This window comes from Microcaecilia unicolor, chromosome 5 (assembly GCF_901765095.1).
Source record: "Microcaecilia unicolor chromosome 5, aMicUni1.1, whole genome shotgun sequence".
In the NCBI taxonomy this organism is placed as follows: Eukaryota; Metazoa; Chordata; class Amphibia; order Gymnophiona; family Siphonopidae; genus Microcaecilia; species Microcaecilia unicolor.
In genome coordinates this window covers 270,538,597-270,560,319 of record NC_044035.1, presented here as the reverse complement: position 1 = coordinate 270,560,319, position 21,723 = coordinate 270,538,597, and the positions used below count along the sequence as shown (strand labels likewise).

At 42.7% G+C, this 21,723-nt stretch overlaps 1 protein-coding gene across 2 annotated transcripts in view; it reads right to left on the bottom strand.

Annotated features, from left to right (window-relative positions):
- Positions 1-20,564, bottom strand: part of C5H21orf91 (chromosome 5 C21orf91 homolog) — a 59,209-nt gene extending 38,645 nt beyond the window's left edge. The window contains exons 1-2 of one of the 2 annotated variants that reach the window (XM_030204211.1): positions 20,487-20,564; positions 16,499-16,632 (exon numbers count right to left, since the gene is read on the bottom strand). In XM_030204211.1, coding sequence (XP_030060071.1) covers positions 16,499-16,625 — 127 coding nt within the window. In that variant the 5' untranslated portion in view covers positions 16,626-16,632; positions 20,487-20,564. Of the gene's footprint in view, positions 1-16,498; positions 16,633-20,461 lie in introns of both variants that reach the window. The other variant, XM_030204210.1, reaches the window with a different exon arrangement.
- Positions 20,565-21,723: the final 1,159 nt, after the last annotated feature.

Below are 21,723 nucleotides of genomic sequence, written 5' to 3'. Positions count from 1 at the left end.
GAGGGCAGAGGAGTGAGGTGGTTTGAATACAGAGGTACTCAGAACATTCTATTGGTTTGGAAAGAAAAATAACCCAAGTGTGATAATAATCAAACCATTTGATGTCACTGTCAGATGATTTTCAAGAACAGATTTTATAAGTTTAAACACAGGTTGCCAACTAGCCTTCTTAAAGGTTGTTGTGGGACATACAGATAGTCAAGTAGGTTTCACAGTACAATTTACAATAAAGGAAAATATATACACCTGAATCACTAAAGGCAGACCAGCAAGGATAGAGCCAGTTTCCATGCTGCAGAAGCTATAAACTGCTCTTCTCACAATCCTTAACAAAAGAGAGAAAGCTCTCATCTCACTTCATTGCAAAAGACTCTGAGAAGGAAACCAGAGACAAAATAAAGAACGCACTGGCTTTGTTTGTCTTGGGGGTTGTTTTTTTTGTTTTTTTAACAGGAGCTTTTTTTCTGGAGCCCCCAGTCAGATCTGGCCCATTTTCAAACTTTCTTCCCAAACCTAATTTGGTCCCATTCATTGACCTTTCAGATATTTTGCCTCCAGATGTTATCTAAACAGTTTAAGTCATCTCCCCCCCCCCCCCCCCCCCCCGCAAAAAAAAAGAGCCTCCAATTCCCAACTATTCCCGTTTCCTCTGAACAAAGTCACCCTTCCTTTCTCCCTCTAAAAATCAAAGATTCACGTCCCCAGTTGTATTCTTGGTATTGGTCATCAGTTAAAAAAATAAAACGGGGGAGGGAGGAACTAGGATATGGCTCTAGAATCTCTATTTTCAAATTTAAATTACGGTTCTACAAAATCAAAATGTATTGAGTTCTCATTTCCTTCCCCTAACTGTGGAACTGCAACAGAACTTGGACATTTAACAACGTTCATGTTCAGAATGTGAGCATTATTAAACATTTACATAACCTGCAATGGAGCATATCATCCCTTCCGCTAGTTCAAAACGACAGTGCTTCAAAGATGCTGGAATATGTGAGCTCAATATCACATGGTACTTTATGAAAAAAGAAACTAACTTAACTAGAAACCTAGACAGAATTACACATCATGAAAGGAACCACTTTTAAAAACAAGTTCTTGCAGCGAGAAAGGAAAAACTACATATTCCTGTTGAGAAAGCTTGCTGTCAGCATAAAATGTAGGCAAGCTGTAACAAGTTACCTGCATGTTTGCAACTTTTGCCTACTGTCATTAGTTTCCATATACCAAGAAATAGAAAGCAAGGCCTGGGGGAGGGGGAGGGGGAAGCAGGATATAGAAAGGAAGGAAAAGAAAAAGTGGTATGGAGGATTTAGGATGGTCTTACTAATAGTAAAACTTGATTGTCCATCTTCAAGGCTCCACATAAGACCTAGTCACATCACTGCCATGAGCACTTCATGGGATATATATAGGTCTCAGACTCTCACGAGCATTACATTTTGCAAACAAGCATACACTATGAAGGGTGTGCTTGCCAAGACACTCTAGGGAAAGCCATCCCAGCAGTAAAATACAGCACACTGTTATTACTGAAGTTTCAACACAAACTTGTACCCCACTCAGTGTAAGATGCTTGCATCTTGATCCACAAGCCAGATACAAGGCCTTCCCCAAATTATTCAAAGTCTCAATGCTAGTTTCTTTGAAGGCAGAGCTATCTTGCAGTGATCCAACATAGAAAGGATTCAAACAGAGTTTCTGTACAAAGACTTGCATGGTCTCAAGTCTAATCTTTTATTCCATATTCAAATTATTCGAAGGAGATACATTGGGGAAGCCTGGGTAATCGTGTCCTATTTTTTTTCTACCATTCATTTCTTCCAACTGCAGCATTAAACACCTGTTGGTTTGTGGCCTCAATCTTGCTGGTGGATGGGTCCCCACAGGCACCTAAGCACAAAGGATGACAGAGGTCTCCAGCCCTAAACCACTAACCAGTAAAACTGACTTCTCTTGTTGTTACAGAAAAAGTCTAACATACAGGGTGGTAGGTAAGGCACAGTCAAAAGCAGTGTGACCAAAGCACATACCACCCCCCCCCCCCCCCCCCCGTGTAGTCTGCTAGCAGCAGATCGTCTGGATGCACACACGTCTTTCCAGCAACCTAAGAGCAGCCTTTAGAGGAAAGGCTGAAGAGGAAAAATCCAAATGCAGCTCATAAGTAACATAGTAAATGACGGCAGAAAAAGACCTGCATGGTCCATCCAGTCTGCCCAAAAAGATAAATTCATATGTGTATACCTTGATTTGTACCTGTCTTTTTCAGGGCACAGACCGTATAAGTGCAGTTAACAAAGTTATTTTGTGAAAAGACAACTACCACTGGGACAAAGCTCCTACAGACTTAATTCTTAAATGTTATGCCAAAAGATTTTAACGTAAACGTACTGCATCAAACTAGCACGGTAGACATTTTGGAAATATTTTGGCACAGCAACAACTGGGAGGCTGTATTTGTATTAATTACCATCTTATTAGATGGGAGCAGGACTCCTAAGTTACACCAACTTCTAGAATTGTGAAATTTCTAGTTCATTTTGTAGCTTCTTGAACACTGTCTGGCATGTAAGAGGTCATTTCAGATCAGGCATTTTATTGCCCAGACTGGGAGCTCATAGCGTTACATAACATTTTAGATTTACACAATAAAAACATTAAAGTTTGTATTCTTGTCGACTCTCTCTTTTTTTTTTTTTACTGCTAATTGTATTGACCGTTACGGTCTATGGTTACGTTGTGTTGCAAGTGACCAGGTTTTTTTTACGTTGGGTCGGTGGGATATCCCTTCTGAACAGATCCGTTTTTAGTGCTTTCCGGAAATTCAGGTGGTCGAGCGTAGTTTTTATTACTTTTGGTAGTGCATTCCACAGCTGTGCGCTCAAGTAGGAAAAGCTAGATGCATAAGTGGATTTGTATGTGAGGCCTTTGTTGCTTGGGCAGTGGAGGTTTAGGTATGATCGTGCTGATTTTGTGGTGTTTCTGACTGGCAGGTCGATGAGGTCTGTCATGTATCCCGGTGCCTCGCTGTAAATGATTTTGTGAACTGTCGTGCAGATTTTGAAAATGATACGTTCCTTTATTGGAAGCCAGTGTAGTTTTTCTCGGAGTGGTTTGGCACGGTCAAAACAGATTTTTCCAAATATAAGCCTTGCTGCTGTGTTTTGGGCAGTCTGAAGTTTCTTTATAGAAAGTTGTTCTTTGCATCCCGCATAGATACCATTACAGTAGCCTGCGTGACTTAATACCATGGACTGTACCAAGTTGCGAAACATTTCCCTCGGGAAGAATGGTTTCACACGTTTGAGTTTCCACATTGAGAGAAACATTTTCTTTATGGTGGATTTAGCTTGGGTCTCAAGTGATAGGTTTCAGTCGATTGTTACTCCGAGAATTTTCAGGCTGTCTGAAATAGGGAGGGTGTATCATGGGGTGTTGATGTTTGTGGGTTTGTATGTATTGTATTGGGATGAGATGATGAGACAGTGTGTCTTTTCTGTATTGAGTTTTAGTTGGAATGCATTTGCCCATGAGTTCATGTTTAGGCTAAGCTTGATTTTGTTGGTGATTTCTGCCAGATTATGTTTGTAGGGGATGTATAGTGTAACGTCATCAGCATAAATAAATGGATTAAGGCCTTGGGTGGATAAATGGGACCATCATGAGGTTGAAAAGGATCGGCGATAGTGGTGATCCTTGCGGTACTCCGCAATCTGGTTTCCAGGGTGACAATATATTTGAGCATGATTTCACTTGGTATGTTCTAGTGGTTAGAAAGCCCTTGATCCAATTGAGAGTGTTGCCACCGATTCCAAAGTAATCTAGGAGTCTTAGTAATATGTTGTGGTTAACCATGTCGAACGCACTAGACATGTCAAATTGGAGGAGGAGAATGCTATTTCCTGCTTGAATTAGTTAGGAGAGTAAGTAGTACTGTTTCGGTGCTGTGTTGGGATCGGAATCCTGATTGTGACTCATGTAGTACTAGTAAAAAAGGCCCATTTCCGAAACCAATGAAACGGGCGCTAGCATGTGGCTTTTTGTGTGTGTGTATGTGTCACAGAGTTATTTTGTGTGTGTGTGAGTGAGTGTGTGAGGGTGGGGTGTGTGTGCAGGTTGTTGATGTGTGTCTTTTTTTTTTTATTTGTTTTTTGGGTGGGGGGTTGGGGGATGTGCTGTGCTGTGCTGGCAAAGTGGGATGGATTGGTGTGTGGCTTTGAGGTTGTGTTTCTGTTGTATTGTGTATGTGTGGGTTTTGTCTGTCAAGGAGGTTTGTGGAGGGGGGGTCTTTCTGTTGGTGAAATGTAAATGTGGTTGTAGGGGGGTCAGCCTTTGCTGAGTGGTGGATTGTTTTTTCCGGGGTTTTTTTTTTGTGTGTTGTGCTGAGGCAGCAGTGTTGTTTTAGATGGGCTGAAGGTAGAGGAGCACGTTCTTGGTCTGTCGGTATTTTTTGGCCGTTTCAGGGCTGCTGTAGGGGAACGCTGGAAGTGAAATGTGCTGTGGGAAGCAGCGCCGTCTTTTTCCATTGGGCTGGGGTTCTGGGCATCCTGGAGGTGGGAGACGGCTTGCCTGAGGATAGGTTTCCTCTGATAGGTCCGTCTTACGTTGCCTAGTGTTGCCTGGGAACGGTTTTGTGATGGTCCTTTGTGTTTCAGAACGTTGAGTGTGTTTTTTCTGATTGGTCAGTCATGCGAGGGCGGGGCTGAGAGCCATGGTCAGTGTTGTGGCCTCACCACCATGAACTGACGAACCCTTCAGGGAGTGACTGAGTGACTTCAGAACGTTGTCTTCAGAATGTTGAGGGTGAGTTTTATTATAGTAGATAGTGAATTTCTTTATGTAGTCGTTGAGTTGTATGGTCACTAGTCCTTCCATAAGTTTGATTACTAATGGGATAGATGCTGCTGGTCGGTAGTTGGTGATATCACTTGTTTTTTTGGGGGGTTAAGTAAATACTATTCCAAAGTATGCCGACTTTGTAAAGTTGAGAGGGAAATATAAAGCTTTTACTAGAAACTGCATTTATGGGTGAATGCTACTTTCCCACCCTCCTCATAACCACTTCTCAATTCTACCTGTACTCAAGACTGCAGGCAGCACAGAATATTCACACGCATATACTTCCAGGATAGGGTCGATAGTTACACACACCCTCACTTTTAAGAACAGAAGCATAGCCATGGGTGCGCCTGAGCTCCACTTTTGCCTCAGGCTCACCCAGCAGCCAGGTTCATCATTTGTGTAACTGGTGTGGTTCCCTTCCCAAACCCTGCCAGCTGAAGAACTCCGGAGCCCACTTCAAGTCTGTATGAAATGCTGTAGAAAGTGCTCTGGAGCCCACTTTGAACTGCTAATGCCACCACTAGGAGCATGCTAAGGTATTTGGTGGGGGTGGAAGGGGCACCTAGTGGCCAACCATGTTAAACATCTGCCTCTTTCCTCCCCCCTTCCCCGCCCAAAAAAAATTCAATATCTAGCTGTGCTACTGTTAAAGCATTTCAAGAGATCCCTACAAGTAAGTATTTTGTAAAACGACATTTCAACAGCAGGGATAAAGTTTCTATAGTTATCTGACACAGACAATTCCTGTGTTTGTACAGTATTACATACTTTAAAACACAGGATCTCTGTACACGCTAATTACTTAATTTTATATATATATTTTTATTAGACACACACACATATATATATACACACACACACACACATAGGGGTCCTTTTACTAAGGGATGCTAACAATTTAGCACATGGTAAATGCCACGCAGTCTATTGTATACCTATGCGCATTAAATGCCACGCAGCTCAGTATTCATTAGCGTGTGTTAAATCAGTTACCACCCCTCAGTAAAAAGAGCCACAGAATGAACCTTGAGAGCAAAATTTAAAAATACACAGCTTTATTATGATTAGCATAAAAAGCTTTCAAGCGTAGCAGAGCTCCTCCCTCCCCTGTGTATTTTACAGGAATGTACTTGTCTGGGCAGTCACTTTTAATGCAGCCATTGTAATAGAGCTGGCAGTGCTAAGAAGCCTGCAGGGCAACTTATTCCTACACATGAAATGCCTCATACCCACCATTCCAGCTGCACTGCAACTTAAGCTCCCAAAATATCTGAAAAAAAAAAAAAATAACCTTGCCATTTGCAGAAAGAAACAGATACTTGTTTGAATGCTCAAAAAAATGAAATCATGTAGGATGATTTCTGACCTCTTTTTTGGGTAGTTTTCAAGTTAGGTTGAAACTTGGATCTTTTATTCCCACTAACATGGTAAGATTTAGGGGTGCATATGGATTCCGACTCATTCCTGGAATTTCTGGTGTCCCAGGTGGTTAAAGTGGCATTCAAGGAGAAATTGTGTCTTATCTGATATTTTCTTTTCTTTAGTCAGCATCACTGTTCTAAACCAGTGGATGTTATCACTTCTCACCATCAGATGGAGGTAGAGAAAACCGACATCACCCGCTATAATCTGTGGTGCTCTCTGGAACAATCCAATATACGTTTGCCCAATCAGAAGAGGGCTGGGTGTCTTATTTATTTATTGAGAACATTTATATCCCACATATTCCCAACATAGCAGGCTCTATATGGCTAACAATATTTAAAGAAATAACATCATACTAGTGCAAGGTCGGGACAGAGAATAAAGGATCAACTTGGGGAGGGGGGGGAAACAACAGGGGAAACAATGAGGGACGGCAGAAAGTTAAGTTACTGCGGAGTAAGTTTTATCACAGAGATAAGTCTTGAGGAATTTCTTATACATTTATCTTTTAATAATGGTAGAGCATTCCAGTAACGAGGACTCACAAAGCAAAAAGAGGAGGCGAAGAGCAATTTGTATCGTAGATTCCTGCAGTTAGGCTAGTGGAGATTGAGATAAGTGCGAGACGGCTTTACGGAATTTCTTGGAGGGAGATCAATCAGGCTGAACATATAAACTGGAGCAACCCCGTAAACGATCTTGTGGGTGAGAGCACAGACTTTTAATTGGATACACTCTTTTATTGGGAGCCAGAAAAGGACCTTAACTACTGCAGCTGCAATAATGAGCAAGCAAGAAAAATCACCACAGAGTGGCACTCACTACCCTGCATATACCAGGAAATAGCCATATCACAGGAACCCCTTATGGCTGCCAATTAGAATCAGATATTACTCCTCTTCAACTACTTCCAATAAGAAAGAAATGGAGCATACCCAGAACCCAAGCTGAGGTCTTCCAAGGGTGGGATTTCAGAACAGCGACGCTGACTAAAGAAAAGAATCTGGTAAGAACTTCTTCTCTGTTACCATCAGATTACATGTTTCTAAACCAGCAGGATATACAGAAGCAAACCTAATGGGTGGGGAAAGACAAGCCCTCCCCTCCCCGAATGACCACTCTGCCAAATTGCAAATGGACCCTGGCCAGAGAATCCAACCAGCAGTGCTTAGCAAAGGAATGAAGTTAAAACCATATTGCCACTCTGCAAATCTCAGATGAAATAGTCCAGGCCTCTGCCTAAGATCCCACCTGAGCCCTGGTCAACTGGGCCTTACTACTACTAATAATCATTTCTATAGCGCTACTAGATGTACGCAGCGCTGTACACATTATATGCAGGTACTTTCTCTGTCCCTAGAGGGCTCACAATCTAAGTTTTGGTACCTGAGGCAATGGAGGGTTAAGTGACTTGCCCAGAGTCACAAGGAGCTGCAGTGGGAATCGAACCCAGTTCCCCAGGATCAAAGTCCGCTGCACTAACTGCTAGGCTACTCCTCCACTCCCATGGGGTGCTTCCAAGGGCCTTCAGTCCTTGGAAGCACCCCATGACTCATACCAACGTAGGTAGACTCAGCAGCTGCCTTGGAGGCTGCATGAGTCTTCTGAGGGCCATGAAAGAGCATAAATGGGTGATCAGAGAGATGAAACTCATTTGTCTCCTCCAGGTATCAGAGAAGTGCCCTCTGGACATCCAATCTGAAGCCTCTGGTCCACAGGAAAACCACCTCTTGCCTCAAAGCAGAGCAAACACATCTCCTGATTCACATGGAATGGAGACACCACCTTCGGCAGAAAGGATGGGACCGTGCACAAGGACACTGAATCCTCTGCAAAGGACAGATATGGGTATTGGGTACGATAGAGACTGAACTTCCAAGACGCTCTGAGCAGAGGAGAACAGTACCAGAAACAGCGTCTTAAGTGTGAGGTCTTTGCCAGAAATGGCGGCCCTGACAAGTGTCCAGAGAACCAAAATTGAGGTCCCATGAAGGGAAGGAAAGAAGGATGGAGAACGCAAGTGCACCACTCCCTTCATAAAATGAGCCACCTCCCCGTGCAAAGCCAGAGAGGTGCCCTTCACCTTTCCAGTGAAAGCTGGAAAGCGCTGCCACTTGAATCCTCAGGGAGCTCAATGCAAGCCCCTACTCCAGGCCCTGTTGCAGGAACCCCAAAATTTTGGGAACCTGAGCCCTCCAAGGGGAAGGGCCCATTACTCACGCCAGCTCTCTTCCCATCCAGTCCAGTTCCACTTGCCAGTTGATGGACACAACTATCCCACAGGTTTACCTTGAACTCCTGATCAGATCTTATCCACGTTTTGAGATCTTTTTACTGGTTTCTCTCCACCCCTGGCAATTTAGTCAGTACTGTTATTGACCCTTTATATGTATAATTTCTTTCCAACATTCAATTAGGTTGGAAAGAAGAGCGCATCATACAGGTACTTATTTTGCACCTGGGGCAATCAAAGGTTAAGTGACTTGCCCAGTCACAAGGAGCTGCAGTGGGAATCAAACCCAGTTCCCCCACTTTTCAGGCCACTGCACTAACCATTAGGCTACTTTAAGAACCAGATTACCTCAAACTAGCAACATTGGTGGGGGGGGGGGGGGGGGGCGAGGAGTCACAAGTGTCCTCAAAATACTTAACACAAGCTAGGCAGTTCAAGCAATTTGAGTTCCAGCAAAATGAGTTTCCTCAATTCTGACCCTCTCCAACTTATGTGGCTCTAGAAAAGTCACTTCACTTTCTTGTGATGGCATAAATAGCTGCCTCAATTCCACCCCAGAGGTGGCTGTATTGAATTTTTTTCCATATGAAATACAACTTGTAGGAAAAACACTATAAAATCTGATAACACCCTACTACAGAAATAGTGTGCAGTTTAAGGCACAAGAAAACCGAGATGAGACGGTGTAATCTACCGTATTTTTCGGACCATAAGACGCACCTAGGTTTTAGAGGAGGGAAATAGGAAAAAAAATTTTTTTTTCCTTTTTCCCTCCTCTAAAACCTAGGTGCTCCAGTGCGTCTTGTCCGAATTCGGGATCGCCCTCCCCTACTTACGTCACGCGATGTTCCCTGGTGGTCTAGTGACGTCGGGGCAGGAAAGAGCCCCCTCTTTCCTGCCCAGCGCGCTGCTCTCCGTCCTCATGAATGCTGCCTGACGGTCTCGGCGAGATTCAAAATGGCCACCGAGAATTGAAGTCTCGGCGGCCATTTTGAATCTCGCCGAGACCGTCAGGCAGCATTCAGGAGGATGGAGAGCAGCGCGCTGGGCAGGAAAGAGGGGGCTCTTTCCTGCCCCGACGTCACTAGACCACCAGGGAACATCGCGTGACGTAAGTAGGGGAGGGCGATCCCGAACTCGCTACCTTCGGACTATAAGACGCACCCCCCATTTTCCTCCCAAATTTTGGGGGAAAAAAGTGTGTCTTATAGTCAGAAAAATACGGTATTTTTAAACATTATTTCCTCTAATCCTTTTGAGAATTTCAGCATACTGTATTTTGGACAAGAGACAAATTGCACACTGGAAACAGAATTACCACAGCCCTAGGGTAAAATTCCAAGGTTCTAAAACTTGTATTACATTTTAGAAGGAAAAAAAAAAAGCTCTAAGTTGTAGCATGGCTAGTCACCAGCCCTTCATGCTGCACTTCTGCACAGTAACAGCTATTAAAAGGTCAGATGACTTCCTTTAGATAAAAACTTTGTTCAGCAACACAATCAATCTGTCCAAACACAGGAAACTAGTTTGTTTGAAGTTCAGTGCAAAGAACAGCCAAGATCTCCCTATACTTATCAAATGTGTTGTATGTAAAAGTTATCAAAAAGTAACACTCAAAATTAATGATTAGATAGCAATATAACCTTTCATATATTTAAGGCAGCATTTTTGGAACCAAGGTTTAAAAGTTAGAAAATGATCTTCATGTGGGCAGTCTTGCTGAAAATGTCCGCTAATGACAATGTTTTATAGAACAAGTGAAAGAAAGCAGCCTTGAGCTCTGGTGACACTGGAGAGAAGCAGCTGATGGTCACATGTGTTTACAATATACCACAATGAACAATGCATTCCTTAGCACAGATGAATTGAGGGTAAATCTGAGCCTAAATTATTTGCACTGGAGTCTTCAGCACCTGCACCTCAGTTTGCAGTGGTATCCAGTGTGTAGGGTGGTGGAGGGGCTGGCTCATTGACAGGGTGAAGCCGAGTGCCTATTTGAGGATGCACACTCCACCACTGTGGATATGGGGATGCTGGAAATGCAGTTCAGAATACTTCACCATTCTTACATTGATGTAACAAAGCAAATGCGGCCTGGTAACATCAGAGAGATCTCAGGAGGAGAGGTGCACATTGATATGTACCCTACTTTTTTTGTACTATAGAGTGATGGGTAGACTTTTAAATGGTATTTGTGGGGATGCAGACAAGTGTACAGGGACTGTATTTCCCTTCCCAATGAGGTTATTGTTAGCAGGTTAAGAGAAGCATGGGACAGGTAGATGGGTTTGTCAAAGTATCTCTTCTGCTGGCTTGCAAATGTGTGCGGCTCACTGGGTTGAAGGAGAGTCCCTCAGCCATAGCTGTTTGGCAAGATAATACGATGCATGTTTGGTTGACAAGAATAAAGTGAGAAAAATATGTAGCAGCTTGGTGTATTCGGATTCCTCCCTCCCCCTCCCCAGGGGCTGCCCGACAATAGTCAAATGATGTTGGTTGAGGGAGGATATACATTTTTTTTTAACTTTCTGCTCATTATATTGTACCATTACTGGTGCTTATTAGACTGTGCAATGGGCTGTGAACATTCTCTTTGCAGTTTCCAAACAATAAACACAAAGTCCTCAAGCGTAACAGTCTGAAGCCCCTCCTTCTTCCTCTCAGCACAGTTCAAACACAAAGCAAATATAGCTCTGACTTTCAAAGCTTAGGCATGTGGGCTGAGCAGCCAGGCCTCACCTCCTACTAAGGCCTTAGGCCTTCCTCACCTTCCATGTGGACTGAGCAGCCAGGCCTCATCTCCTACCAAGGCCTTAGGCCTTCCTCAGCTTCCTGGTCCAGCCTCCTGTTTGGGGGTCTTCCATGCTCCAAGTTAGGAAACTCACTTTTTCCTGCTGGCTATCAGCACTACAGCCTTTACTTTAGGGTTCACTTTGCCCTGGACTGGGTAGCCCAGTCACTCCTGCTGGCTATCAGTATCCACAGCTTCTTGGTTCAACCTTTACTATAGGGTCCTCTTTGCCATGGGTTGGGTAGCCTGTTTACTCCTGCTGGCCATCTGCTGTGAGGGAGGTCTTATCCCTGGGCTGGGGCTCTTTTTTCCAATTCCTTCTCTCTCCCCACTGGGGTTCTCCTCCCTCTGCCTCTTTAGCTCCCTCCTTTCTACTCAGTTCTCAAACACCTCCCTTTGGAGGCTCCTCCTTCCCTTGACTGGCAGCCCAGAGTCTAAGGAAACTAGAAGGTTCTTCCTTTAGATGGCTGCCTTGTTTCCTAGGGAATGCTAAACCTATGTCAATCCTTGGGATTCTGCTATAGGTTTTCTTTCCTTCCAAGCTCTAAATCCCTCCTAAGGCTTCTTTATACAACTGAAGTGGGAGAAGTGAAATGGGTGCCTGACTTCTCCTCTCAACCACCACAATACTTGAACTTTCACTTGTTAGATGCATGTCTACTTGGAAGCCATCCATCTCCTGAATTACCTTCTATAATATGCCAGATGTAAAGTTATGTGTTTTTTTTTCCCCTAGTACTATCACTAACTGAATAACCTCACAGAAAAACACTTATCCTTTCACTCAGACAGCGATTGACTTCTGCTAATTCAAACCCTTTCTGCAACTTACAAACAGTAGCTAGGCATCCAGCCAGTTAGGTTTTCAGGCTATCTGCAAGAAATATGCAGGAGATAAAAACATGCACACAATGGAGACAGAACGTGCAAATCTATTTCATGCATATTAAGTGTGAATATCCTGTAAGACAAGCTGGCTGGGTGTGTCTCAAGGACTGGGTTGAGAACCACTTACCTGAGCCCTTCAAAGCATAGAGCAGGTAACATCCACTTTTTCAATTTCTAAGCAGAACTTTATATTCGTTTTAGAAAGTCAGAAGATATTTTAAAAGCATTCACCTTATGACAACATTTCAGCAAAAAGAACAAGCAATGCTGGAATCAGCTTTAATCTGTCATTAATCTACACCATAGAGGCTATGAATCAGTGCGTAGGTAAAATAATTGAAACTGTGGGTATGGCCCACTTTTGCTGTAAAAGCCTCATATTGTATATGAAGTTATGCAACAAGGTGTTGAGGGAACATATTAAAGTCTAAATGTCAGAGGCCTTGTTTTCATTTTAGTTTTGAACCAAGTTTACCGTACTGCCTTTTGTGATACACAACAAAGTGGTTTATCAATTGTAAAATCAGAAACACAGGAAGTCCTATATCTAACAGGACAGGGGCGAAATAAAGATCAAGAAAATAAGCAGCAGAAGCAGCAGTAGTTAAGTCCATACGAACAAGCACAGGTAGGGAGTCCACTCCACGTGCTCCAGCCTACCTCCTACAGACCGTCGAATGCCAATGTGAAAGAATAGCACTTGAGGTACTCCAAAATCTTTTAAAGGTTGATTCAGATCAGAAGTACGGCAGTGCATTCTAACGTGAAGGTGACATGAAAACAACCATGCCTAGTTGACTCCAGTCTCACATGACTCTGTCCATCCCCTGAGCTCTTTTCCTTGCTTGTGTGCTATTATGGATCATCAGCAGAGCAGGGCATTAACCTCGGTGAATCTTAGCACTGAAGCATAAGTGGATCTTGGATGGGCCACCCTCCCTGCAGATGTTTTCATGTGTGCGTAAAGCTGTGGTTTGTTACATTTCATCTTTGACAGCTGATTTGTACGACCACCTGAACTTCCGGAAAGCACTAAAAACCAACCTGTTCAAAAAGGCATACCCATCCGACCCAACCTAAATGCCTAAACCTCGCAACACAACAAAATCAAAGCTCGTAATAGACTCTACACAACTCTTCCTCTCTACGATTCTCCAATGTGTCTATAACTCATAAACCTTATTTGTCTATTACAACTCTCTGTATTTGTTTCACTACTGGAAATGGCGATTGCCTCTACGGTATTATGTAAGCCACATTGAGCATGCAAATAGGTGGGAAAATGTGGGATACAAATAATAATAATGTGAGTTGAGGGGTGGGGACAGAATATATTAGCCGTTATGATGTTAGAATAAGGATTTCTATCCCAGAAGTTCAAACAAAAAAAAACAGCACCACGGGCCTTTACAAATGGAACACAGTTCTTTAATGAATGAGCCTTGACAAAAAGACCCGACACGGGCCGTGTTTCGGTGACTAGCACCTGCGTCAGGGGTCCCCACGTCTCATATAGTAAAAGCTACAAAGCACCAAGGCACTTTCACTTTCTGTATCCAAATGGATTCAGAAAGTGAAAGTGCCTTGGTGCTTTGTAGCTTTTACTATATGAGACGTGGGGACCCCTGACGCAGGTGCTAGTCACCGAAACACGGCCCATGTCTGGTCTTTTTGTCAAGGCTCATTCATTAAAGAACTGTGTTCCATTTTTAAAGGCCGTGGTGCTGTTTTTTTTTTGTTTGGACTTAGTTTGTACTTCGTTTCCTCTCTTTTGTTATATCCCAGAAGTTCAAACATCTTATACGTGAGATTAGATTGCTTTGGTAACATGGTTTAGATGAAGTTTTTCTTCATTCGCACTTCTGAGAATAAATCCTTGATTCCTTACTGAACTTTTACTATTGAGGCCTAAAGTCTGATCCTAAAACTCCATGCTGTTTCTGCTTAAATGTAAAAGGAGTACTTTTAAGAAAGCAAAGTGTGTTCTTTATATTTCGCTTTACCAGTCTGATCAGCTCATTTTTCCTTTTTTCAAATTTTCTGTTTAAGAACTTGTGCTGTGTATGGCCCTGTTCGTTGACCTACTGATATGTATTTAGTTCTTGGACTAAGTTCACTCACCAGGCAACAACATTCCTACAAGGGACGTATGTTTAACACATCTCTACTTGTGGCTGTTAAGGGAAAAAAAATTGACACCTTTTCTTAGGTGATTGCCAAAAGGTAATCTATCACACCAGCAATGCTATTAAGATATCTACTTGCTCCCCTGTGATAGGTGAATAAATCAACAAGTAAATATGGGTGACTATGGCCATACTCAACTATAAACCAGTGATATTTAATGGGATTGTCAAGACAATGGAAGGTCATGCATATAACATACAAAATAAAAGTTGCAATGAGGGTCTGACCTAAAAATAAATACGCCTCTTCATCTCTACCCCACTTTTTATTTTTTTGTCATCTTTCAAGATATTCTCCCTAAAACGTACCAATGTGATCATGCATTTTCTTCTATGTAACTTAGTGAAGTGGTGAAAGTTTAGTACACAAGGAGGCTCGTTTTCAAAGCGCATAGACTTACAAAAAGTTACACAGGTTCCTAATGAGCACCTTAAGTATCTAGTATGCCTAATGACAAAATAGAAAATTTCTGAACAAAGAGGGCAAAAAAAAAAAAAAAAAAAAAAAAAAAAAAAAGAGTCCAAATTTTACAGAAGTATAATTCAAAGCAATACAGAACATTTGTTTTACTAACAACAATGAACTGGAGCCTCCTTCCATGCATTCAACTCTACAGTAGAGCGAGATACAACCAAAAGGTAAAACACTTACTGCAAGCCTTACTGTATCTTTTTGTATTGGTTACAGTGTATGTTTTTAATTATTATTTTGCTTTTGTCTAAAATCTGGGGCAAAATACATGAGAATGTCTGCCTTCTTAGTATTCTAACCACCCCACTCCCCGCCTCATGCAAAGTCCATGGAGATACTGTTCTTAACCTTTTTTTGGTTTCCACACACCTTCAACTGATCAATGAAACCCTCACACTTCCTAGTGACCAGGGCTGTGCCCACACACGCACACAAAAACTATATATATATATATATATAAAACTTATTTTGTACTTAGATACAGCACTGTGGAGTCAGCTTGATATTAGACTTGTCTGGATCTAAAGTACTGGTAAATATAACTTAATTTTATACTTATCTTTGTCATGGCTCTAAATTTACCATATCTTATGTTTTTTTTATTCTGAAGCTGGAGTTGGCATTTTTACTGACTCCACAGTCCTGCTTTCTTATATACAAACATGGTGAAGCAAAGAAAAATACACACATACAGGGAGAAACAAAGAATAAATAAATAAATAAAAGTAACACCCATAGGCCCTATTTACTAAGGTGTGTTAGCATTTTTAGCACGCAGTAGGAATATATGGGTGTCTTTAGCGTTTAGTGCGTGCGCCCTTAGCACTGTTTAGTAAACAGGGCCCCTAGAGTTTTTGCCGTTTTCTCAGCAACCACTTTGAATTTCAACAAGAAATCTTATGTGCTTAGTCATACTTGCATATTAAACATTTAATTACCTTAAGCTATATAGATGTTACTGACATTTTAGCGTTACTACCTAGCGACAAATGTTCGAGCTAAAACACAGTAAAATAACGTCATTCAAACAACACAATTAAAAGTGTGTCAGAATTCTGCAGTCACTGTGAAGGCTCAAAGTGTCCACCCCCAGCTTTAACACAGGCCTTCAATCACTTTGGGAAGACTTTAACAGCCTTATCCATTGGTCCCTATAGCAGGCTGTCTCAGATAATCGCTGAACTCAAGGAAGCGCTGCAGATGGGTTTGCTGCTTTAGGTGGAGCTTGTGAAAGGCCTACAACATTGCTCCCCAGACAAAAAATATGTCACTGATGTCATTAACAGTAAGCTGATATCCTGGTTCCCCCCCCCCACACCAAATAATGGTAGTTTTACCCTGTAAACATTTTTGAACGCACAACTTGCCGGGTGGTCATGCTAAAATGTCTGTGTAACTTCACCATGTTTAAAGATCTCATTCCACTTGGCACATAAATGTAGACAGTAACAAATAAAGCTGTAAAATTTCCTACTGAAATTCAAGCCGATGTTAAACAGCACAAAAACCTCTAGGGGTTTACTTTTTGCCTCACCCTGATTTTTTGTATTTATTTATTTTGTTCCGGATCTAAAGTACTGGTAAAATAAGTTATATATTTACCAGTACTTTAGACCCAGAACAAATATTTAAAGTCTAATTTCAGCAGGAGTCAGCCTTACCTTCAATATTCAGCTGAAAACAGATGTGGCAGAAGGACAGTGTGTCTATGTCGGTGCCCAGTTTACAGACACTGCAAACATCATCATCATTCAAGTCAATATTAACAAACTGCTCTTCTTCAGTCATAGTGCTCCTGAAATGTGAAAATACATACAGGAAAAGGACTAACTATGATGGAAACAATGTTGGAGGGCAAATAAAACATCCACTCAAAGAAGAACCACACTAAGATCTGAACTTGCTGGGACAAATGGCTGAATTTTAATTCTTAAGAGTGTTCATAAAGACAGGTGTGTGATACAGACTGGTCAGCTCAACCTGGAGTTGAGTGGCGTATAACATAGTTAGAGCAACAGGCTGACACCCTAGGAAATCAGGGTTCAAATCCCATTTCTCCCCCAACACTTCTTATGACCTTGGGGAAGTCTTAGGTATAAACATATGGGTCAATTTATTAAGTTCCACTACTGCAACAATGCAACTAAAAATGTTTTTTATTGCAATGCATTTGCATATATTTGCATGCTCCATAGCTCATTCAAAATGAATAACCCTTCAGAAAACGTATTGCTAACTTTCAATAAAAGTCTCAAGATGCGTTGTTACTGTCCCCTAGGACCATCAGCCCATAACGCATGAGCCCATGCTCCCAGAAAACAAGTTAACCGAGACACCAATTACTTCTGGGGCAATTCCGTGCCAACAGTTTTCAAAGTTCTGTGCACATTAGAAGATTCTACAAAATTCTGCATCCTTTATTTGTAATTTTCTTGTGCAGAATTCCCCCATTATAAGGGCTAGCATCTGACCCCAGGCATGAAGTAATCACCCCCTCCCAACCACCACCAGAGCAATTTTCCTTCTTGGCTTTCACCTACTCTATTTCTCTTAGCTTGCATCCCTTACTCTGGTTAAAGTTCAGTCCCCAGCATTTTCTACACCTTTTCCAGGGTGGATACCCCCAATTTTTCTTCCCCTCTTCCACCTGCTTTCTGTTTCACCTGTTCTCTAGAAGGTAGAATGCTGCTATAGAGTTCTCTCTCCCCACTGCTCAGTCTTCACTGCCCTTCCTATGCTCTCCCCTAACTCCCACCAAGACCCCTGTTCAAGCCAGCCCAAAGTCTCTTCCCCCTCTCCAAGAAAAATCCTCACTTTTCTCTGCCCCAATCCCCACAGCAGGCACACACACACACGCACTCAATCCACTTTTGCCCACCCTCCTCCCTCCCATGGTGCACACACATCCTCCCCCAAACACCTTTTTTCTAGCACTCCATTCCATCACACATACAACTTATTTATTTATTGCATTTGTTTACTTTTCTTCAGCCCCCCCCCCCCACCTTGCAGCCTTCCACCCCCTTCCCAAAGCACTTGTGTACATAAAACACCCCTCATCTGACTTTTTTCCCTCCCTCTGTCTACCTGCACCCCCCCTAAAACTACAACATGGCAAGAGGAGCTACACATTAGATCACTTCCTTCTCCTGCTCTGCCATCCTGATTTTTCCGCTATTTCTTGTAGGTTATATCTTGTATTAGTTTAATTCACTGGATTGGCGTTTGCCATGACGGTGCGATGTAAGCCACATTGCGCCTGACACAGTTGGGAAAATGTGGGATATAAATGTGATAAATAAATAACTATACATCGAGAGTTAAAAATAGCTCATGCCTTCATTCACATGTGGTTTAATGCAGAAAGTGCTGTATTACAACGCTGCACTAAGCTCCAGCACACAGCGCTTTGAACACATGCTCTAAAAAATATTTGCAGTCCCAATGCAGTAACTAATAACATGCAAAGTATGTGCACTATTCATTGCATCAGGAGAAAATATATCCCTTCCTGTCATAGCATGACTCGTGCAAGTGGAGATTTTAAAGATTCAAACCTGAAAGTGGGGGAGGGGAGAAGGGAACCCACGCAGCATGAGTGGAGCCCCTCCCCCCCCCCCCAGTGAAATACCAATACTCTTATTTTTAAGTGATATTGTGGAAGGCCATCTGGTAAGGTTTGCCTCTTTGCAGAGGATACCCTTATCTACAATAGGGTAGACATCTCTGATGGTATGGATAACATGAGGAGGATCTAGTGAAGTATGAATGGTCTAGAATCTGTCAGATAAGTTGTAAATGCTAAAAAATGAAAGTCATGAATTTGGGTTACAAGAATCCAAGGGGGGGGGGGTGGACAGTATAGGGGATGAAATACTTCTGCACATGAAAGAAGACTGTGATTTGGGGGTGATCATATCTGATCATCTTAAGGTGGCCAAACAGATAGAAAAGGCAATGGCTTTGGTGCAATTTGGTCAACAGGAAAAAGCAGGTAATAGTGTCTCCACATAAATCTCCAATTAAATCTCATTTAGAATACTGTGTACAATTCTTGAGACTACATCTTCAAAAAGATATAAATAGGATGGTGTTGTCAGCTACTAAAACAGTCACTGGTCTTCACAAGGGATATGGGGAAAGACTTAAAGATATTAATGTGTTTACTTTGGGGGGGGGGGGGAAGCAGGAGAGGGGAGATATAGAGATGTTTAAATACCTGTATGGCATAAATAAACAAGAAGTAAGGCTCTTTCAGTTGATAGGAAGCTCTGAAATGAGGGGGGCATAGAATGAAGGTGAAAAAGGATATACTCAGGAGTAATCTAAAGATATACTTTTTTATGGAAAGGGTGTTGGATGTATGGAATGGCTTACCAGTGGAGGTGGCGATAATGCCTCTGAATATAAGAAAGTTTGAAATAAGTACTTAGGATCTCAAAGGAATACGAAGAGATAGACGGGCAGACAGCACAAGCCATATGGTCCTTATCCGCCATCATTTCTATGTTTGTAGGCTAGACTCTACAGACTTCCCTCCCCAGCCCCTAAGAAGTTCCCTGTAGCCCCCCCCAAACAAAAATCCAGTGGCCCAAATACTACCAGGTCCCTGACCCTCCCACCCCAAAACTTGCCCCCAGTAGCCCTTGGTCCCAACCCTACCAAAGATATCCTGGGGGGGGGGGGGGGGGGGGTCTAAGCGGTTGAGAGGCAAAAGCAATGGCCACCTTCCAGGCTCAGACACGTTGCTGTCTGCTGGAGGAAGATGTTTTCAGCAATCAGAGCTTGAGCTGAGGATCCCCGCCAACTCAGGTATTTATAATTTTGCATTGGGAGAGGGGGAAAGCAAGGGCAGAGAGAAAGTTTTGGACCCACCCAATGTTTGTATACAACCAGATACATGGGTGTTTGGGAGTGAAGATAGGACAACAAAGAAAACACCTGTTCAAAACTTAAAACAAAATACTTGCATATCTAAACAACAAACCAAACCAACTACGGACAATATCACTTCCGATCTCGTCATATCTCTCTGCCTCATTCCCATACAGCAGAGGCGCAAAAATTACAGCCACAATATAAATACAAGCTTGCAACCGAATAGTATACTTTATACTACAACAAACCTCCAAAATATTAACCCTGGAACTAAAAATATACAGTTCACCCACCTCCCATCCATCAATCAATCATCCATCCCTCCCTCCCTTTCTCTTTACTCTTCCATCAGCCAGACCACCTCAAAACAGCCACTCTACAAAACAACCTGGCTTTAACTTTCTGTATAAAGAGACAGTGTAGCAGAGCAAATATCCCTTCCCCTCCCTCCCCCAGCGTTTTTTCTATAGATTATTATGGGAAAGGGAATGGGGCTTGATATACAGCCTTTCTGTGGATTTTGTAACTACATAAAGCGGTTTACGTGGTATATACAGGTGGCTGGGGCAATGGGGGGGGGGGGGGGGGGGGGGGGTTAAGTGACTTGCCCAGAGTCACAAGCAGCTACAGTGAGAATCAAACCCAGTTCCCCAGGATCAGAGTCCGCTGCACTAACCACTAGGCTACTCCTCCACTCATTATTTCTAGTACTATTCTCAAGCCAAACAGAAAACCAAAACACATACCCGAAAAAGCACAACCCCACTTCACCTTCTCTCGTGCTCCAATTTATTGTCCACCGCTCTCGGGCTCTCACACTCTCCACTCCGGACTCCGGAGCTGGGACCTCTTCGGCCCCTCCCCCGTTCAGACCTTCTACCATACCTTGTGCAACGGGTACAAATCAGGCAGCAGCGCGAGGTTTCTTTGCTCGACCCTTCCTGTCATTTGATTTCTCAAGTACCAAAAGCGTTTATAGTTATAAAATATAAAATTAGATATAACAGAACCTACAGCCATTCGTTAGACTACTTTTAATTCACTGATTTCTTTTTACTTCTCCCCTATTACTAGAGTGGTATCGCTCACGCCGGACGTGTTATCGTGTACGTGGGGCTAACCATCTCCCTGTTGCATGTGTGGATTTCGGGGCAGGGGATGAGGAGGCAGAGACGGCAGTATTTATCCGTATCTATCTCTAACAGCGCGGTAACTGATTGTTTTAGGAAAATTCTCACGTGTTAGAAATCCAGGTCAGTCTCTTTTCGATAGGTCCTGTAACCCTGACAAGTGACGCTGTGCCCCTCTTTTCTCTTGGTACAGTCCTCCGGAAAGTCCAGACTACACGCCTTTGCGAGTTTGCGTCATTGTCTGACAGGGAGGGAATTCCCGGACAAGCCTGGGGCTTTCGTTTGCTGAAATATTAAATCGGGAACTTTGCAGCCCTCAAAAGCCGGTTGTAGGAAATTTAAGGGGTTGCGGTGTTATGGGCTAATTTTTTGCAGTGAGTGCTGTTTTTCGGCTGGTATTCAATATTCAACCAATGTGCACTAAATAGTTCGGCAGCCTTTTCTGTACGTCCCAAGCAAGCCTCAGTCTGGTGCTCCAATAGCCTCGTCAGAGCATTCCAAGCCTCAGTCTAGTGCGCCAATAGTTTCTCTGTATATTTCAAGCCTCATTCTGGTGTTCCAATAGGTTCTTCCGTGGTGACTGCGTTTCAAACCTCACTGTGGCTTACCGCTTACATTTTCCTACCTGTTTCGGAAGCTTAGCTGGCGACGGGCCGCTGACCCTTCATAAATAAGAGTTTAGTGGTAGAACTGTGTCTCGACCTTCATACGTTGATTTAGGTTGAATTGGTGTGTGTGTGTGTGTATATATATATATATATATATATATTTTTTTTTAAGCAGGTTTTGGAAAATGAAAGGCTAGGCTTGTAAAATACACAGGCAAAAGTGAACGACTACCAAACATTTATGCTTGCATTGAAATCACATGTGGAAAG